The sequence below is a fragment of the Sphaerodactylus townsendi genome, linkage group LG02, assembly GCF_021028975.2.
Source record: "Sphaerodactylus townsendi isolate TG3544 linkage group LG02, MPM_Stown_v2.3, whole genome shotgun sequence".
Classification (NCBI taxonomy): Eukaryota; Metazoa; Chordata; class Lepidosauria; order Squamata; family Sphaerodactylidae; genus Sphaerodactylus; species Sphaerodactylus townsendi.
In genome coordinates this window covers 77,608,159-77,628,598 of record NC_059426.1, presented here as the reverse complement: position 1 = coordinate 77,628,598, position 20,440 = coordinate 77,608,159, and the positions used below count along the sequence as shown (strand labels likewise).

General features: G+C 41.1%; 1 protein-coding gene across 1 annotated transcript in view; it reads right to left on the bottom strand.

Moving 5' to 3' along the window:
• EPS8L2 (EPS8 like 2) overlaps positions 1–20,440 on the bottom strand; it is a 125,912-nt gene that overhangs the window by 25,140 nt on the left and 80,332 nt on the right. Inside the window, exons 4-9 of the mRNA XM_048486736.1 lie at positions 15,476–15,540; positions 9,582–9,743; positions 8,758–8,907; positions 6,358–6,437; positions 3,813–3,958; positions 392–471 (exon numbers count right to left, since the gene is read on the bottom strand). Coding sequence (XP_048342693.1) covers positions 392–471; positions 3,813–3,958; positions 6,358–6,437; positions 8,758–8,907; positions 9,582–9,743; positions 15,476–15,540 — 683 coding nt within the window. The remainder of the gene's footprint in view (positions 1–391; positions 472–3,812; positions 3,959–6,357; positions 6,438–8,757; positions 8,908–9,581; positions 9,744–15,475; positions 15,541–20,440) is intronic.

Genomic DNA, 20,440 nt, shown 5'->3' with positions numbered 1-20,440 from the left:
AAAAAAACACAAGGAAACCTGATTCAATGCTTGTTCACTCTTACATACATTCTTTTTCTCTCTGGCGGATTCCACATGGGCCAAAAACAGCAGTGTGAAAATGGTGTAAACCATTTTGCACCATTTTACACCGTTTTCTCACCATTTTCACACCACTGCTTTTGGCCCATGCGGAATCCGCCTCGGTTTAGAAAAAGTCCCCTTTTCTACTTTACTGTACCAAATTTTGGGTTTCAAAACTGTTCCTGCAGCTGAATCAGTACTTAACTAGCTATCTTCTCACTTGTTTATTTAACTTTAAAAAAATTATTTTGCATTTGAAATAGTAACACAGTTGCAACAACAAGAGAGAGAGAGAGAGAAATGACAAACAGGTGCTCTTATCACCAACCGTTTCTTTTTCAATCTTCTGTGCTAATATTGCACGAGACTCTTCATGGTCCTGAGAGCCGGAACTTCGCCGATCGTATTCTGCCAGACAGCAAAACAAAAACGTTAGCTATCAACAAAAACACAGCAAACTAGCAGTGATTGAAAGCATTTGGTAAAAACCTTTTAGTTAGGCTATTATACATTGTGAGTTGTGACAGGCTGTTAAGGGAAGTAGAGGGAGTTACTTGGAGAAAAATTAATCAGCTTTCTCAGAAAGATAATGCATCATCATCATCATATGCTATTGCTGCATAGGTGTTGATTTATTATGTTGACTTGGACACCAAGGAGCCACCATCTGTTAGATAATTAACCTTGTATGATTTGGCATAATTCCATCTATTCTATTGGGATGAGATTCAGGTTTGTAGAAAGAGCTGTGGTGTTTCACTGCCAAGTTTCCCTTTGCTGTTTTTAAATTGTTTGTGGGCACAACTCTAGCAGTTCCACACATTTATTTTTGCTCTGCCACATTTACCATGAACTAGAGCCTAACTGGCTGGAACAGCAGCCTGGTTAACTTTTGAAACAATGAAGTCTACAGAAAGACCACACACCCAGGGCTGCATCTCACTTGCTCTTGATGCTTGAGCTCATTATCACCTTTTCTCTTAATGCCATGAAAAATGTGGACTTGTGAGCAGTGGACCTGATTGTGCTATCAGTGCAACTGTGGCTAAGTTGCCTTGTTTTTGTAAAACTGGATCTGTCCTTGTGACTTCAATAGCAGTCCAACAAGAAATTAAGCCGGTAAAACCTTCCCTGCCAAGAAGAAAAAGTAACCAGGGGTGCTTCACCTGTTCAGTTTCTGCACATCAAGTTGCTATCAAAGGCACAAGGACATAGACTTTTATTTTTTCAAGACAGCAACCCTGTCTATATCCAAGGTCTATATCCCTGTCTGACCTCCCATGGCATCTTGGCTACATACCCAAAAGGCAATATGGAAGAGTGGAAAGGGCCAAACTAAACTGATATTACATATGCCCTACAATTTCCAGTAAGGTATAAGGACTTGTGAATAAAAGGATCACAATCAAAGGTGGAATTAAAAGAAAAGGATGAGGGACAAAAATCAATAAGGATCTGCAAAATGGCTCCAGGCTGCCAAGGGTTTCTGCATGACTGCTGTTTTATAAAGGCTTATGTAGAACTCAAGGGAAACACTGTAGAAACTTGTATTGTCCTCTTTTTTGGAGGTGTGTGAGTAAGAAGGAATGTGCATAAGTTCCCCATGTCATATGTACAAGATAGACATAACCTGTCAAATTCAAGAGGCTGATAAGTCAGTGCAATGGCAGGGATTATTTCCCGGCATGTTTCTGGTATACTACACCCCCCACCCCCTTTTGTACTATCAAGTCTGAACAGCAAATTAGTTTTCAAAATCATGAAACAAAAGGACTACAGAGTAGAAAATGGGATTGACATTGAACCACAATATCTCTCTGCATGTCATGGAATCTCTAAATCAGGGAATTAAATTTACAAGTTGAAGCAAGCATTGCCTACTCTAGTAAGGAAACAATTCTCCAACCCCTCCCTTTTCATACAGAGTTTTATTCTATTCAGTCATACACAGGTATAAGGGACTGGCTGATATCATAGGAAGTTGTTACTTTAAAACACAATCAAATGTCCATCTTCTATTACAGTGTGATATTTTTTCATTAAACAAAACTAGATTCTGAAGTAGTGTAATGTTTATCAGGACCACAAACCAACACTAGAGTGTACTTACAATTAAAGCCTGACAATGCTTCTATGCTCTGAACTGCTGTCTGAAGGCATAGAGCTAATAAGTTAACCTTCCCCTTTCATTACATCTCCACCATGGTGCATTTTTTCTGTCTTGTGGTGGAGGGAATATAAGTGCATATGTACATTTCAATTGTGAAATTACAGCTCGTTCTTTGGCCCCCTTGCTCAACCTATCAGCCTGGAGCTCCAGTCCAAAGTCCAGGCCTAATGGCATCACAGCACCCACATGATGGAAAAGTTAGTTTGCTGCCTGTTAAGTGGCTACTAATGACACAGAAACTCTGTCTTTGAGAAGTAACACCACCTGTGTTCTGGACCTTGTACTTTTCTTCTAAGTATGAGTTATCCAAGCTGTCATAATATTCCTAGGCTGAAGGATTCTGTATCAGCTATATGAAATGGCGGTAAAGCAAATACTTTTCATTTCTTTCTGTAATGTCAAAGTCCATAATGAAATTCTGATAGTCTTTTCGGCCTGGGATTCCCAGAGAATTATACTGATTTGAACAGAAGGAAAGGACATAGTTGTAGTTTCTTTTGCCCTTGTCTCATGGCCCACTCTCCATCAGCTGGATCAAATAGGAGGAAGAGGCAAATGAGTGGGAAACCAGGGGAGGTGTGAGCTGGGTGGGGGGAATGCCTGTATCCACTGTCAAATCAGAAGGGCTATTGAAGAGACAGGACAGTCCTTAGGAGCAGTGTTTAGAGTGTTGGACGATCTAGAAGATTCAGGTTTGAATCCCCACTTTGCAATGGAGGCTTGTTGATAGGGTTGCCAGTCAACAGCTGGAAACTGCCAAGAGTGTGGGTGAGTGGCAGGGATAAGGGGAGGTGCCATTGGATGATGCTGTGATTTCACTTCTTGTGAAAACCTGGAAATGATGTCATGTCTCTCTAGCAATCACTGGAAACTCTGTCCTAAAAAGATAGAGTTTCAGGAGATTCCTAGAGCATGCTGACACTAATTTGGGTTTTCCCTGGAAGGGACATCAGAGTTCAGGTGGGGAATCCCAAGCTGCCAGCTGTTGGTGAGTGACCTTTGGCCAATCATATACCGTCAGTCTAACCTAGTTCACAGGGTTATTGTGGGGATAAAAAGGAGGAGAGAGAGAATAATGTAAATAGCTTTGGGCCTTAAATGGGGAGAAAAGTGGGGTATAAATAAAGTAAATACAAATAAGAACGAGGTTAGTGACTTGGCAACCCCATCCTGGCTTTGTACTATCTTTTTCACAGTAATAAAGCACTAGAGCTATGCAGTCAAACATCTATTGGAAATGCATTAAAGCATTTTCAAGATGGGTTCACACACTTAAGATATATTATGGTTGCTCACAGCACAGGGAATATTTCCAGACATTATTCAAATGATTAAAAGTCATAGGAGTCTCTTTTTGACTTAATATTTGTTACTGCTTTCTTTTCTTGGCTCTTTAAAACATGCACCTCATGTGAAAATTCAATTAGTATATTTATTTTCCAGTTGTGTGGCTATGTCTTTCTACCTTGGGGAAACGTACAGGGAAACAGCCCTTGTTTTCTCCTGTTATGACAACCCTCTGCAGATGTTTATGTTCATCCTCCATTTCTATTGCACAATCACTGGCTGCCTTCAGTACCTGGCTGATTATGCTGTGAGGGAGGAGCCGCTCGATTCAAGCTGTTCTTTGATAAGCCTTTTGCTTCATACTGAAAAGGAATAGGAGCTGGCCCTTGAGGTGGTGGAAGGATGGACTGTCTCTGTTTTATTTTCTCTTGGTTTACCCTGCAGAGAAAGGAACAACAAAACATAACAAAATAAAATCCAGTCACCATTATTCCCATTACCAGAAGATTCTGCTGACTAAACTTGCCACTTGGGAATAGGCTTGCATGGTTTCTCTGTTGCTTGAAGCAACTGCTGATGTAGTGCAAAGGCAATGGAGTTTCCACATAGCTGGTTTCCCTGCCTCAGTCCCCCAGCAGTGCACACACCCCTCTCCCCTGCACCACCAGGGCTTTTGCATTTTTTAAAACATAAAAGATTGGCCCTAGAATATTGTTACATTGTTACATTGTTACAATTTTACATAAATCTGTCTACCATGTTCTCTAAACTGGTCCTATCAAAAAACCGTCTATAGCCCCTTTCATTGCAGACATATGCACTTCTCATTATATCTCCTCATCAAAAAGGAATAGAGACATAATTTTTAAACAATGAAAGCTGAGAAATCAGGTAACCTGATAAACAGAATTCTGTAATATAATGATACTCAATTGTCAATTAAGAAAAAAACCTCTCAATGTGTGTAAGGGAGTGGCTACTGCAAAGACAGGAGCAGTGAATAGGGGGGGAAGCCCATGGCTACTGTGCTGTATCGGTAGTCATACCAGCAGTGAAGAAACCACACAAGCTCATCTGCAGGCAGAAAAGACCTTCGATCTGCATATTATTAGAGTTTTTTTCCAGGATTTGAGAACTACTAATTGTGGCACAGAACACTGAACAGACCAAAAGGAAGTTTTATAGCTAAGAGGATAAATAGCAGCTCACAATAGAATTAGTACTAGACTCACAATATGGTTCAACCTCCTGAGGGAAAAAAATGGCTTGACCTTCTCCTATGCCATAATGTATATAATTTATATTCCACATTTCTTCCATGGTGGAACTCAATGCAGCCTTCACTGATTTCCAGGAGTCCTCCTATCCAGGCATCCAGCTAGGCTGGCATGAGTCTAATATCTGCAGGGATCCTGCAAACTGTACAGATTATGCAGCCTAAGTGGACTTTTTTTTGGTTCATTTTGCATGAGCAGCAAGAAGGGCCAGAGTAGTGCTTCTAGAATTATGTTACAATCCCAAAAACAGCTACACTCTTCTATGTCCACTGAAGTGAATGGATTTAGAAAAGTGTAGCTCTGCTTATGATGGAACTGTTAATATCCTTTGGGTGGCAGAATTCTGGAAACTTAGAGCCAAACTAAACAACTAAATGAGATGTGAGAAATCCATGATTAGATCTACAGGAGAATATGAATTGGAGCAGACTAGTAGCAATGAGGATGTCGTGTGTCCACCCCTTTTCCCAAGTCTAAAGCACCAAAGTGCTGTGAGACCCCTGGGGGAAAAAGTACCTTGTGCCTACTTGTTTCTGCCATAGGTCTAAAAATAGCTTACGGGGGAAATGATTTACATTAGGAAAATAGGAACTGATTAAAAGGTTAAACTTAAAAGGTACTATAGGGCTACTGCTTCAGTGCAATTCAAAGACTTGCTTTAAAACAAGAATAAAAAACCCCAGAATATTCCTTATGGTTTCTTTATATTTGGCTATTTACCACTACACAGGGACAGCATAAATGGAAGCTAACAGTCACTCCTAAAAGACAGATCCCCAGAGAGCAAGTTGAGCAAGTCCCAAAGCTGCACTGTCAGGAAACATGCAGTTTTCTCCTTCTGCCTTCCTAACTTAAAAAATAGCCAGCCTGCTGTTTTCGCTGTATCTCTGCCCTTTCTTCTCAGCTGTAGGGGTCTATGTAACTGCTTAAACTGGGAGACCAGGAGGACTGCATTCTGTAGTTACCCATGATGCAAATATCTTTGGCCCCCAGGGAAGGGCAGTAATGCAGTAGGAATTAGCATTGATATATGAACCACCTACATAACCGCTTACTTTAAATATTAGTGAAGCAGATTGAGAAATAACCATGCAGAAATTACTACCATGCTATCGAGTGGCAGCTGTAAGGTTCAATATACAGACTATTTGCTAATCCCAGTATATCCCATTTTCTAACAGTGAAAACCTGCCAGTGCACGACAAAGTTTAGGCTAAAATTCAGACTTTTCAAAAAAGAAAAAAGAAAAAAATCACGATGGCTAAGTAAAAAGAACAAAGTGTTTAAGATAAGCTCATAAGTGGAATCATGTTGGTAGCCTCCCAAACTATAAATGGGGCCCAGCAGAAAATTCACACCATACTAGTCTAATTTGTCACCTCAGCAATTTATCAAAGTAAGTTTATCCCCAAAGTACACACCTAAAACTTGAGTAAATTAAAAAAGGACAGGAAATTAAACTCAGGGTGAGGCCTGAGCTTTGTGATTTCTGCACTGTAGAGAAAGTTATGCTTCTTCTCAGGCTACATCCAGCAGCATCTATCTACAGTGGTCGCTTACTTAAGTGTTTGTGGCCGTATCTTCTTTCCAAACTTATGGTCAGCAAGTGCACTTTCAATGTCCTCGTGAATTATCTCTGCCTGGAACACAAAATTGAGTTCGTCGGAAAAATGGGAATAGATTGTGGTGGGACAGATACAAATGTAAAAATGCTTAAGATCAAAATTGTCTTGCAAAAATTATGCATTAAAATAAAGTGCCTACATAGAATACATACCTCCTCTTCTCCTGCATATGTTATTTAATGCAGAAGCCAAGCACAAAGGTATGGTTCAGTAGGGAATGTTTCTGTTGCTGAGTGCTGAAATCATATAGATGTCTATACTGTATAATTACACTGTTGCTCACATTATCATTCAATTTTGTATTCCTCATCCTATTGCACTGCATTGCTCATTTAATGTATGATTATAATTTTTTTGTTCTCTTTCTGTACTCTGTCATCTGTCTTGAGCCTGAGTGAGAAAGGCAGGCTGCTGCTGCTGCTGCTGCTGCTGCTGCTACTACTACTACTACTATTCAGCAGCCCTGATGGGATCCGCACGAATACTACACTGATAAATTACAACTTCCTAGGCCTCTGGGTGAGGTTCGAATTGTAATGAACGGCCAACAATCAGCTAAAGAACTGGCAGCTGTGATACCAAATAAAATAATAATAATACTTGAATTGTAATGAAAAGCTAACAACCGGCTCCTGTGATATCAAACATAATAATATCACACCTATTCTAATTCTGATGGGCTTCTGTGAAACTCAAAAATGTGTGCATGTGGTCAAGTTTTTCAAGTTTCTAGTTTAGAGAATATTGAACAAAGAAGATCTGCTCAGGTAAGTGTTCTACTGACTGATAATTATATATCATTAATCAGCCTTCCCCACTCTAATCCTTTGATCAGTTTAGCAATTTTGTGTTAAGCTTTATTTTTGTAAGGAAGACAAATATATGTTTATATAAACTAGTATGTGCTTCATAAAAACTGTACAGGTGGTCTACCCACCTGGTTCTCAGAGGGAAAGACAAGATTGATAGCAAAATCCAGTTTTTAACCTTGTGATGTATGTTTGTCAGTCAAGCTGCAATGCCAGACATGAATTGGGCTCTTTGGATGAAGAACTGGCTGCTGCACATGCTCTCTAAGAGACATGTCTGTGTGCACCATTCTTCACCCTTTATCCAACATATTATCACCCTCTCCTCTTTCATCATATACTAGTGACCCAAACAGGGATCATACTGATGTAGAGGTTGAAAAATGGGGGCTCTACTTCCACTATCTTTACACCTAGAAAACTGTCACAGTAGCCAAGGCTTAAGTGCAACCCTTTAGCACCCAAGAGGCAAAGAACTATCTAAACAGGAAAGGTATTCCACTTCAAACAATGCTAGGAACTACCAGATAGGAAAACCTTGGATTCTCCAACATACAATGTAGCATCCCAGTATGTTGGAGAATCCAAGGTTTTCCTATCTGGTAGTTCCAAGCAGCAAAAGTGCCTGCTGTTTCATCACTGAAAGGAGCCCAGAGGAGGGGGGGAAATTGCTCAGAGCGAACCCTTTGTGCTCAAAGCTCATTCCATATCCTCATTCCATATCCTCAAAACTCATTCCATGAACATCTGGGATTCTTTCATCAGGGAAAGACAACTCTTTTGGATTTAAAAGGATCCTGAGGGGAGGAAAATTCTCCTTGACCATTTCAGGGATAGGTGAGCTGTTTCCCTTCTTCAAAGAACGAGTTATCGTTGAGAGGGAAAATATTCTTTAAATTGCCGCACAAATACCACAGCTACAAATACACTGGAAGCAACAATTAAATAGGCGATGGCAGAGCTAAAGTTAGTATCTCTCTCTCCCTCCATTTTATAAGTGTGCCAGTGTAATGCAGAGGTTAAGAATGTTGGACTAGTATCTGAGACCCCTGGGTTCAAATATTCACTTGTGCCAAAGAAGTTCGCTGTGTGACCGTGGGCTACTCACATTATCTCAGCCTAACCAATACCTCATAGGGTTGTGATGAGGATAAATAGAGGAGTAGAGAACAATGTAAGCTACTTTGTGTCCCTGTTGGAGAGAAAGTCCAGGTACAAATGAATTAAACAAACAGATAAATAACCACTGCGAGATAGGTAAGATAATTGGCCCAAAGTCATCTATCAAGCATCACGGTGCAGAGTGGATCATTTGAACCTGGGTCTCCCAGATCCTAGGTCAACACTTTAACCACTACACCAAGCTATGTTTACAGGGCAAGATACAAGTCTAGTGTGGACACAGTTTTGAATGTACCCACATCATGCTAACATCTTTAACATCCAGTCCAATGCTGCTGAGAATGCTGCTTTCAAGATGGAATACTGCTTTCCCCATCAGCGAAGATTAGATTGTCTCACTTTACCTCTACTTCATCACAGTTAAAGAAGTGAATGTCAGGCTTGTGTTGCTCTGAGTCTTGACACACCAACAGAAGTATGGAGGAGTAGCGCATCTGATTCAGCACAGTTTGGCAGAGCTGGACTGTTGGCAGAAGGAAGTCCTCTAACTCTTCCTGAAAGATACCATAACAGAGGATGGCACTAAAGTTCAAATATGTTTTTTAGTTACAGGTGGTCTTTTATTCATCCTAACTGCTTCAGACAGTAGAGAAGGAACCGGTATCATTTGGTTCTTCCATTTTATTTTAAATCCATCAACAATTACACTTCCAGGGGCAAAATACTTTTTTTGTAGAGTAACTGCAATTAAATATTCCAATATTTTCCTTCAGACTTCCTTCAAAGAATAAATTATATATATATATATATATATCCTTTATTATCATGAAAATCCTTCAAATAATATATTTCCCAGACAGACTCCAAATCTGGTTGAACTCTCTTGGTGCTGATGCAAGTAAATTTTCCTGACAGGCACAAAATTCTTTTGCAGAGAAGAGCGTGTTTCTATTAATAGCTAATTCATCACTTTGGTGCCTTGATTAGATCAGTCCTTCCCACTAGTATACACACACAAATTAAACAGAGACTGTTCTTTACATCCACAGTGAAATCTGCCTTTGTTGTGGTTGCTTTTAGCATCCATTCTTCACCTTCTTGCCTCTGCAGAAATCTGCTGTAATTATTCAGCTAACTGGCAATCAGTATGTGTTAAATGAATTAAAGGTTTGTTGCATTCAGTTACCCTTCACCTATCTCCACCTAAAGGAAGAGGCGTGCTGGTCACCTGGGTTTCACAGTCGAGCAGTCGTATGGACTTGTCATTCACTTGCAACAGCATCTCTTGTGCCCAGATCTTCTCTTTGGAGTTAAGCTGCTTGAGTTTCCTAATGGCATCATCCACTGTTACAATGGCCTCACTTTTATCCATAATAAAGGTTGCTAAGTGCTGGAAAAGGGAAACATATAGTGGGAAAGTAAAACAATGATAAAAAGCAGGAGGCCATTAACCAACTTAATGCTGTGTGGCTTTTTCCAAGAATCACATGCCATCATAAGTCATCACATTCAAGTAACACCTGCCTGTATGGTAGAAATGGAAAACAGCAGCATTAGATTAGATTAGCACAATTATGAAACCCCAATTCTTTTGAGGATGTATAAACATAGCAGGTAAAGGTGTTTCTTACCATCCTAAACTCTCCCATGACTTTTTTTCTGTTTCATGGCTTGACACAAACATCTAACAACTTTACATCATGAGACTTTGACTTAGTACGTGGCACTAAGAAAAAGGTTTGTCACTGAATGTACGTTTGTCAACGCTAGTTACCTGATTCGTATATATTGGTTTCATTCACAGAGTCTGCTTTTAGGTGTACTGTTTGAAATAATCAAGTGAACACCTAAAAATGTAATACATGAAATGGCCCAGGCCACACTTTAGAAGGGAATGCTTGCATTGAAGCCAGAGTCAGAAATACAGCTTTCTTCAGGCAGTAGAAAGCCAGTCAGGCATGACTATACTTGTAGGCTTCCTGCTCAGCCCTAACCTGTTTCCCAGTATAGAAAACATCCAGCAGCAACAACCTTTCATGATCTCTGTACCTCATGGCTTGCACAGTTCTTGTTCAGTTTGGATTGAAAATAGCATTGTGAACAAGGAGCAGCACACTGCATGGCACAGCAAAGAGACATACATATAAAAAGAAGAAAAAGAGCCATGCAGGGAACAAGTGTGTGTCTTTCAAGCTGGAGACTCAAAGTTTGTTTTCCCTAACTCTGCCTGCCATTGTTATAGAGCAAAATCAGCTGTTTTTCCTTGGTTTCATAAACATTCACAGGGTGGGTTTTTGTGGTTTTATTGGTTGGTAGAGGGAAGTATGAAGCTGATTTATGCTCGCCCTTGGAGACTTATGGATTGGATTGGTTTTCAGAATACTTTGCAGGATCGGATGCCTCCTGAAGGTAGAGGACTAGATTTGATCATATTCTTGCTTTGTACATCACAAATGTCTGGTAGAGGACTGGCATAGCCATCTCTCTGAAGTCATTGACAAAATCACTCCCTGACATCCTCTCCACTCCCACTTGAACCTGGACCCTTACTATACATTGGCGCTGTAGAGGAAAGATGGAGCTGAGCCAACTGGGGTGAGTTTGGTGACGAATTTGTGATGAAGTGGCAAGGATGTTTATGAAAACCTATCAGATGGCATGAAGGTCATTAAAAAGGAATTTTTGACTACCCTCTTTGTGAGACCTTCAAATGGTAGTAATTTGGCAATCAGCTGTGAGGTATTTGCAAGCTTTTTTGTAGATCTTGTTGTTTCACCATGAACTCTCCAACAATGTTGATACAGTTATAGAACTGGAGGCCCCTTGGTCATCTTCAGGTTCGATTTTAGACCTATTCATCCATCTCTCCCAGTCCAATGCTGGCAGGATTCTGGTGGCTGTGAAGCCTACCACTTAGATATGTGTCTTTCATGGTTGGTGAAAGCCAGAGGTGACAATATATGCCCCCCCGCCCCCGGCCCTGATGGACATAATCAATCTGTCCTTGAGTAATGGGATTTTCTCAGGGGAATGAAAGAGGCAATAGTAAGGCAGCTCTTAAAAGAAATCATCATTGGATCCAACTGATCCATCCAACTACTGCCCAGTATCACATTTTCAATTTCTGGGTAAGATAGTTGAGAGAGCAGCTGTGGAACAGCTCCAGACATTCCTGGAGGATGCATTGGTTCTGGACCTATTCCAATCTGACTTCCAACTTGGCCATGGGATGGAGATGGCTCTGATTATCCTCACAGATCATTTAGAGAGGCAAGGTGGATCAGCACTGCTGACAGTACTCTATCTGACAGCAGTGTTTCACACAGTTGACTGATCTTTTGACTCATTACCTGGCCAAAGTGAGCATACATAGGACAGCCTTGCAGTGGTTGGTCTCATTTCTCCAAGACTGGGGACAAAGGATGGCTCAAAGAGAGAAGACATCACCCATTTAACCCACTAGTGTGTGGGGCCCCACAGGGGGTGATCCTCTCCCTGATGTTATTTAATATCTACATGCGCCACCTTGCCCAGTTAGTTCGGAGTTACAGTCTGGCTTGTCAGCAATATGCTGATGACACCCAGCTTTATATGTTGACGGACAGCTAACTGGATGCCACCCTGGATATATTGGCCAGTTGATTGATTGTCATGATGAAATGGTTGACGCAGAGCCAGTTGAAATTAAATCCAGAAAAGGCAGAGGTCCTGTGGCTGGGATAGGGGGATTCAGAAGTGGGATGCCAGCTCTTGACAGGGTGCAATTAACACCTGCACCAATCATCAAGAATTTAGGCATCATCCAGTTACCAGCCTCCCGCCAGGAGACAGCAATAGACTGTGAAAGGGATGAAAGGGTTATTAGCAGGAGCCATAAAGCACTTAGCTAGCTATAAAACACCTGGAGCAAAATGTGATTATTCAGGATTCTGACAGCCCCCCCCCCCCCCCCAATTGTCTTTCCTTTTCTCTTTCTTTCTCTTCTGGTTTTGTTTGTGCTCTCTATCTTTTGGTTGTCTCCCTTCTTGACCAGACTTTTGACACTTTGGTTTTGAGGGTGCCAAGACAAGTAAAGCATGAGTAAATGTTTTTTTATGAATTTTATTGTAAATTTTATTGTAAATTTGTTGTGAGCCACTCTGAACCCACCTCGGTGGAAGAACGTAGGGTAAAAAATCTAATAAATAAACAAACAAACAAGTGTAACAGAGCATGTTTGCTGCTTGCTTCCCATTATAATTACCATGGCATTCACTGCAAAAATAGCTTCTACAATAGAGTTTTTGTTCAAATATCACAGCATTGATCTCAACGTCACTGATCCAGAAGTGATGTTGGCACATGGGAGCTGGCCTCCCTCTGCAGCTGGTAACTCCCTCTCATCCAGTTCTGTTCTGCGGAGCCTGTAAGACTCAGGCCCCTTCTGCAGGGGCCAATAAACCCAGGCTGGGGTTGAGGAAAAAACCTGTTTCAGGGGGGAACTTTGCACTGATCCAGCTCCTAAACCAAGGCTGCCCCGTATTAAGTTCCCTGAAATTGGTTTTTTGAGAATCCCACTACCCATGATTCTTTTGTTTAAACCCAGGTTGCAGCTGCTTGCGAGCGAACAGCTGGCCGGGAAGTGCTTTAATTGGCTGTGCTTTCCTTTTCCTTAAAGTCCTCGCCTCACAGCTGTGTGGCCATGTGGGGTCACAGGGACTTCTCGCAGCATGGCTGTGGGAGTCCATGCCTGCCTGCTCGTGTAGCTACACAGCAGAGGGAGGTAAGTAAAAAAATAAATAAAGATGCACCTCCAAGCAAAGGCATGACAGCAACCTGCATTGTTTTCATGGACTCCGGTCACTGCCTGCACAGAGGCATGCAAATGTGAAAACAGGAGAGCAAATTACTTTATCCTGACTGCAACTCACTGTCAGGATGATATTGTTGGGAGGGGGAAATGTCTGGGAGTGCTTTCACTATTGCAGGTGCATTGCTATGTGCTGGCTCTGGCCTTGGAGTTCTATGGCTGGGAAGGGCCTCCAGGCTGGACACTTCTGACTCTTTCTGTTCCCATGTGGGGGTGGGGATTATGCTATCCATATTATCAACTGCTTGGCGCCTTTTTCACCAGAATTGTCTTCTTCTGCTCCTTACATGTCTTCAATAAAATTCTTGAAAACCTACAAGCGGTTTATTGTCTGATCCCGGGACTGACACCTGCTCTGCCTGTGCTGAGCGGAAGGGGCCTAAGATGTTCTGCCAGGCCTATGGTTGAGAGCAGGGATAGTTGCATATTAATTGACCTCCCCTATGGGACCCCTGTAGGGTTTAAGACCCCTGCTGTTCTGCTGTGTCCCCTGATGTTCACTCATGTGATAAGAAGGATTTATTACTAGGATGCCATCTGTTAAGAAACTTAGATAAGTCTCTGGCTAACTTAGGTATTAAACTGTTATTGTGTTTTAAAGTATGTTTTATAATATTTAACTAAAATGATTGTATAACCTTTAGGATTGTTAGCCACCCTGAGCCCAACTTCTGTTGGGAAGGGCAGGGTAGAAATTGAATAAAACAAAACAAAATAAGGAAGTCTAAAAGTAGTCTAAAAGTAAAAGGAAGTCTAAAAGTCAAAGGCACAGGCCCATTGTATCGAGTGACTCTCTAAAGCGTTACAGTTGCCTGGAAATCACTGAACATGGGAAAGACAGGATTCTGGAAGCAATATTAGCTGGGCTACCTTGCTGTTCCAAACAAAATGACTGTCCGTTGCTCTGGAATCAGATTGAGGAAACACATATACATCTTTTTTAATGTTGGGTAAAATGAACCTCGGATACAGAAAAAACAACATAAGGAAGTCTAAAAGTCTAAAAGCAGCATGCGTATTTGTGCCATACGTCAAGTCCATTCATTAGGCCACGGGAGCACCATAGAGACTGATACTGTTTTTATTTTTAGAGTTAAAATCAAAAACCTAAAAGTAGAAATTATATTCTTGCTTCGTAGTAAATGCAAGGTTTAAAATTAATGCTGTTTAGTAATGAAAGATAGTTTGAATGCCTGTTTGTGAGAACAATGTACGAGAGTGACCCACTCATAATACAAGGTGAGCTGCCAGTTCCACAGCTATCACTGAATTTTGATCAAAGTTCAAGGTGAACTACCAGCTCACTGGTGAACTACCATAATTAATAGGGATCATCCTGTACTCTAGCTGCTGGAAGGAGTAAAGTCTCTTCTCTACAGGAGGCAACAGCAATCATTTTACTGTTTAGTTGCAGAACGAACACCAAGTATTTGGTTTGTAAAGACAGAGAAGTCAGGATCTTGCCTACCAACTAAGCCATCCAGACCCACATATTAAGTAAGTGAAAATATGTGATTGGGTTTTTTTACACATGCAGCACTCGCACTGATCATGGAGATTAAGGTTGCCCCATATGTTCATTCTGAACATTCAGACAGTAGGAAGGGCCTTCTACTTTCTTTTTGCCAAATGTCAGCATTCTCTTTATGCCCTCGTTTTCCCATTCCAACAACAGGATGCAAATCTATGGATTAATTTAACATGAAATCAGCGGAGGATGCCAAAGGAGGAAAGCTGCAGAGGGATGCCCTGGCACAGGCCCATTGTATCGAGTGACTCTCTAAAGCGTTACAGTTGCCTGGAAATCACTGAACATGGGAAAGACAGGATTCTGGAAGCAATATTAGCTGGGCTACCTTGTTGTTCCAAACAAAATGACTGTCCGTTGCTCTGGAATCAGATTGAGGAAACACATATACATCTTTTTTAATGTCGGGTAAAATGAACCTCGGATACAGAAAAAACAAACTCTGAGTCCTGAATATCAAAATCTGGAGAGACACTGATCTTGATGATTTCTACAATCACGCTATGGGAAGAAAATGAGTAGGAAATACTAGTTGGTGGACACTGTTATGAGCATCTGAAGAAGACAAAGAAGTACACTGATCAAGAAACACTATCAGTCACCACAATCACCAACGTATTATGAGCTATACTTGGCAGCCCAATGATAAAGATACCACTAGATGGAACAATGATCTTATGTAAATTGTGTCAGCATCTTTAATCTATGTAGTTGTTGCTCATTTGTATGAGTGTTTCTAACTTACCTGTACATGGTATTGTGATGTCTCATGCATAATGATGTTGGAGTTGGAGTACTTCTTCCTTTGTTCTGTCCCCAAAAAAAGAAGAAGAAGGAAAGAAGGCTTAGTTTTAATGACAGTTATCAGGCTTAGTAAAGATAAAACTTGGTGTTATTTCAGCAAGCACATGATAAAGCACATTCCATTCTTCACATCAATTGCAGGGCCCAGGTAGCAGATATTGGGAAAGCATGGTTAAGAACATCTAGTCCAATCTAGTCATAAGACCAAGAGCAACTCATGCGTGGCTGCCAACAGCAGCCTGTTATTCCCTGTTCAGAAGAGAATCCTGCTAGTCAACACTTTCTCTAGACTGCAGCACAAATGAGAGCTTTGGGGAGGGCATCTGTGTACTTTTGGGCATCCTTCTTACAAGAAGATCAGGTTTACTTGCCCCTAACAACCTTTAGATGAGATACTACATAGAGTTTCCAGGGGTGGACAATTTCTGTCATTGGAATGTGACTTGTTCACCTCTCCCATCATGTGGTACTCAAAAAAATTCTGGTAAATGCTGATCCTTCCTCATCAAAAGAATTTCAGGGGATATTTGCTGATTCCTAAAATGGAGTCAACTGTGTACAGAAAGTTAGTGATAAACTAATATTTCCAGCTCTGGCTTGAGAAATTCCTTAAGATTTAGGAGTGGTGCCTGTGTAGGGAGCTCAGAGCAGATGTTATACAATAATCTGCCCTCTGAAGCCCCAATCTCCTGCAAGAGAATAGATCTAAGCTATTATTCTGGGAGAACTCCATACCCCACTTTGAGGCTGGCATGCTCATTCATGCCATTTTCAAGTCTCCAAAACTAGTCCGTGCATACCTGTAGATTCATCTTTACAAATATTTCATACACAGTGCAATGCCTCTTTGTACATTTCTGCACCAATGCAATTTCTGCAGGCTGAAAGAGTGACAGGTAATTAAAATACTCATGAAATCAATGAAAAAAGAAAACAGGAGTGCATAGCCTCAAATTGGCAGGGGCTAATACAAGCAGGCTAGTTATTTACATCATAATGTGACAGCTGGGTTCAGGGAGTGAAGGAGTTGGTAATAAGGGAACAGCAGAAATAACAGGAAAGAAGAATGCTTTTGATAAGCAGTTCCTTTTGAGGGGGAAATGTTGTAAAGGCAAAGGCCTATTTCGGTTCACAGCAAGCTTGTTCCACAAAAAAAGTTAAGTCAGAGTTGTTGGATATAACCAATTAAATTCAAGTTTCTGCTATTTAGCTCAAGAACCAGAGAGATGCACAAGGAGCTTTGGTGCCCGAGGAGGTTTTAGGGTTGGATTCCGTAAGCAAAAGCTCCCAGTGTAGAATAACTCTCAGGATGACCGCCCCTTCTGCACATGCAGAATAATGTACTTTCAATCCACTTTCACAATTGTTTGCAAGTGGATTTTGCTGTTCCATACAGCTGGGAAATACACTGAAAGTGGATTGAAAGTGCATTATTCTGCATGTACAAAGCTACACACAGTCACTATAAAACAAAAATACTACTCATGATAATGACAGCTCTGTCTCAGCTAGAATTTGGACCATTTCACAGGACAGGCCTAAAAAGAAAATTTAAAAAAGGATTGTCTTCTACAAAAGAAGACATTTGGTCACGCTATGTGGCTAGTTACTACATGGCCAGGCAAATTATTCCTGAAATCAAGAAAAAATTTTCCAAAGCAATTTGTGATGCAGCTGGGGGGGGGGGGTGTTTTTCAAAGAAAACACAGCTTTAAAATCTGGGATCACTGCAGTGAGGAATCTCACCTGAACTAGTTTTGTGGGTCTCGTTCATTTGTGGATTAATAAGTTATTTACACACTTGCACCCATAGTGAAGTAAAAGTGGGAGAAAACAAAAACAAGGATTAATATCAGAAAGAATTGCTAGAAGGATGCCAGATCAATGTTTGCTCTGTCAATAGAGTGGGGAGGGTGGGAGGCTTAACTGAAGCAACAGAAGGAGGAAATATCAGTGATCTGGGCATATGCCATGCACACGGGACACTTCCCTGTCCATAAGGCAGCTTCCCATTAGCTCAGCTAGATTGCTTGTGCACAGTGGCAAGCATCAGAAGAGACGGGCTGTGGTGAGTTTTCTGGGCTGTGTGGCTGTGATCTGGTAGTTTTTGCTCACATTTTGCCTGCATGTATGGCTGCCATCTTCAGGGGCAATGTCATGATGGGTTGCCAAGGACAGAAACACATCTCACCACGACATGCCTCTGAAGATGCCAGCCATATATGCAGGCAAAATGTTAACAGCAAAAACTTCCAGACTATAGCCAAAACTGCCAGTTGATTCTGGCCAGGAAAACCTTAGACAATACATCAGGAGAGTCCTGGAGGAAATCAGATAGCATTCAGACATCAGAGAAGGAACTCGTTTGGCTTGCTCAGACTATGGCAGTTTCTATGTAGGCAGGGAGCAGCACAGACTGAAGCACATCACTCATCTGGAGGGCACAGCCCAAAAGACAGAAGAAGAGAGTTCGGCCAGAGGAGTGTCTGGGTTTGTTCTGCATTGTTCCTGGTTATTGTTCTGTGTTCTAGGGAAAGATGACTGGTAAACTGTTTTAAGATCTGTGCTGTAGTACATATAAAACCTTTGTTAAAATTCATTTCTTTCTATGTATGGGACAGTTGTGGAAGAATCCCTAAAATGATTTCCAAGGCCGTTTCCCCATTCACCTTTTGTTGCACGCTACTTGCTCCAAGTAACGCGGGTTCCAGCAGCACTCCCCACTACCGGAGTGGCGACAACACAGCTGCCCCGATTCTGCCACCCTCGCAACCCCTCAGCGCGTGTCATTTCTGTTCCTGTTCGGAACAGCGCCTTTTGGGAAACTCCTCAAGACTACCTGCAGTGGGGAGCGTGACTGTGCGCTCAAAAACACCCGAAGCTTACAAAACCGTTTTGCCTCTGCTTTTTTTTTTAAGTGAGGAAACGGCCCAAGAAGTTTTCCCACTTAAAAATACTAAAGTATCCAGGGAATTCTCTGTTCCACTTGCCATTTCTCATTATCACAATCTATCATTCTTTGCTCTAAAATTATTTTCCTTTTTCTAACTTTGTGTGCGTGTGTGCACGAGTGCATGAGTGCGTGTGTGTGTGTGTGTGAGAGAGAGATTTACAGATATAATTTCTTGTAGAAGAGCATTACAACTAGGTAGAATCCCGCTTTGGAGTCAGTGGCAGTCATCATGAGGATAGATGGCAAAATCAAATCTGGCTCCTTCGAATCTATAATATTACATTAGGAAGACTTGTCAACATTTCCACTTGGAGTTTTTTTTTTAAGGCCAATCTCCCTCCCTCCAGTGGTCCTCCCAACATACCCTTTGCTTTGGTCACTGATGTTTCCTAAATTGTGTTATTGGCAATTAAGTACTCAAAGAGCTGAGCAAAGCAAAGCATTTTGCAAGATTGCTTACTTTTTTAGGTAACTGAAATAAACATGAGCTGTTAAACGCTCAGATATTTTAATCAGAGAACACAGAGATGTGGCAAAATATCTAGCAGTCTAAGTGGGAGATTTCTGGATTAGAATTTATAGCATAATACAGAATTAAACCTACAATTTAGCTTCATTTAATTATGGTTTTCAGCATCATTTAGCAAAGAAATTTGAGTGCAGAGGAACACCCTGGCTTTCTTAGCTTTCCTTTAAGTATGAATCAAATATAGAAGATGGTGGGGATTCACTAGACTAGAGAAAGAACAAAAATGTTCTTTCAACTTATTTTTCATAAATTGGCAGATACACATCTCATGGGCAGGAAGCTCTGGTCTTGAACTAGAACCCGGTCAGATATATGAGGTAATGTCCCTGCCTGCTTAGTCACAGGGAGTACAATTTTAGAATACACTAATAAGGAAATTTTCTCTTGATGCTGGAACACTGTGAACATGGAAAGAAAGATCAGATGTCCCAGAAAAACATCAGATAAAAGGCACAGGCGTTAAAATGAGCTGGTCCACTGCATACTTTGTGCACAGTCTTCACTATAGCAATGCAATATTTTCCAAGCACTTAATCCACTGTCCTAAACAGATTTGAAGTCAATGAGTTTAGGAGGGAATAACTGTTTGCCCTGACCTAGATGACCCAGGATAGCCTGATCTTGCCTGATGTTGGAAGATAAGCACAGTTGGCAGTGATTAGTGTTCGGATGGGAGACAACCAAGGAAGTACAGGATCATACATAGAGCCAGGCAATGGCTAACCCCGCTGAACACCTCTTGCCTTGAAAACCCTATCAGTGGTTGCCATAGGTCAGCTGCAACTTGATGGCACTTTCCACCACCACCACCTGCTCTGTTTAGGATTGCATATCTTGTATATCTTGTACCTAGAAGTATATGGCAGCAGGTGCACTCATTGCATTGCATAACTGATGTTTGGGATATCAACGGCAGAAAGCAAGGACAATTTCTGACAAGTAGTACAACTGCTTCTTTCTCCTCTATCTCATTCATCACACTTCTCCCCTGTCTCATTTATCACAATTCTCCAATACCTTTGATTCATATTCTGACAGACACAAGATATGGCAAGAATTGGCTATGACTTGATTATTCCCATCAGCTAATGCTATTTTTTGTGTGTTTAATCAATGTGTTTAGTATGGGTTGTAACTAACATGGAAAATCAATTTTACTAAGTGGCAGCTTGATTCAGGCTGAATAGGCTCATTATTTGAAGTAAAAAAAAAAATCAGAAACGACCTGTCTCTCACTCTTCCCGTGTTTATTATATACAAGTTCACATTCATTTTCATTCTCCTGAGGTCTGAATTAACACCATGCTTGAATTTCCCTACAGCCTCAGGGTACAGCTTGCCCAAGCAAACTGCCCACATTTCTTTTGCATTGCCCTTACAACAGATCATTCATTTTCACCGCTTTTGGAGATTTCACCTTCTTA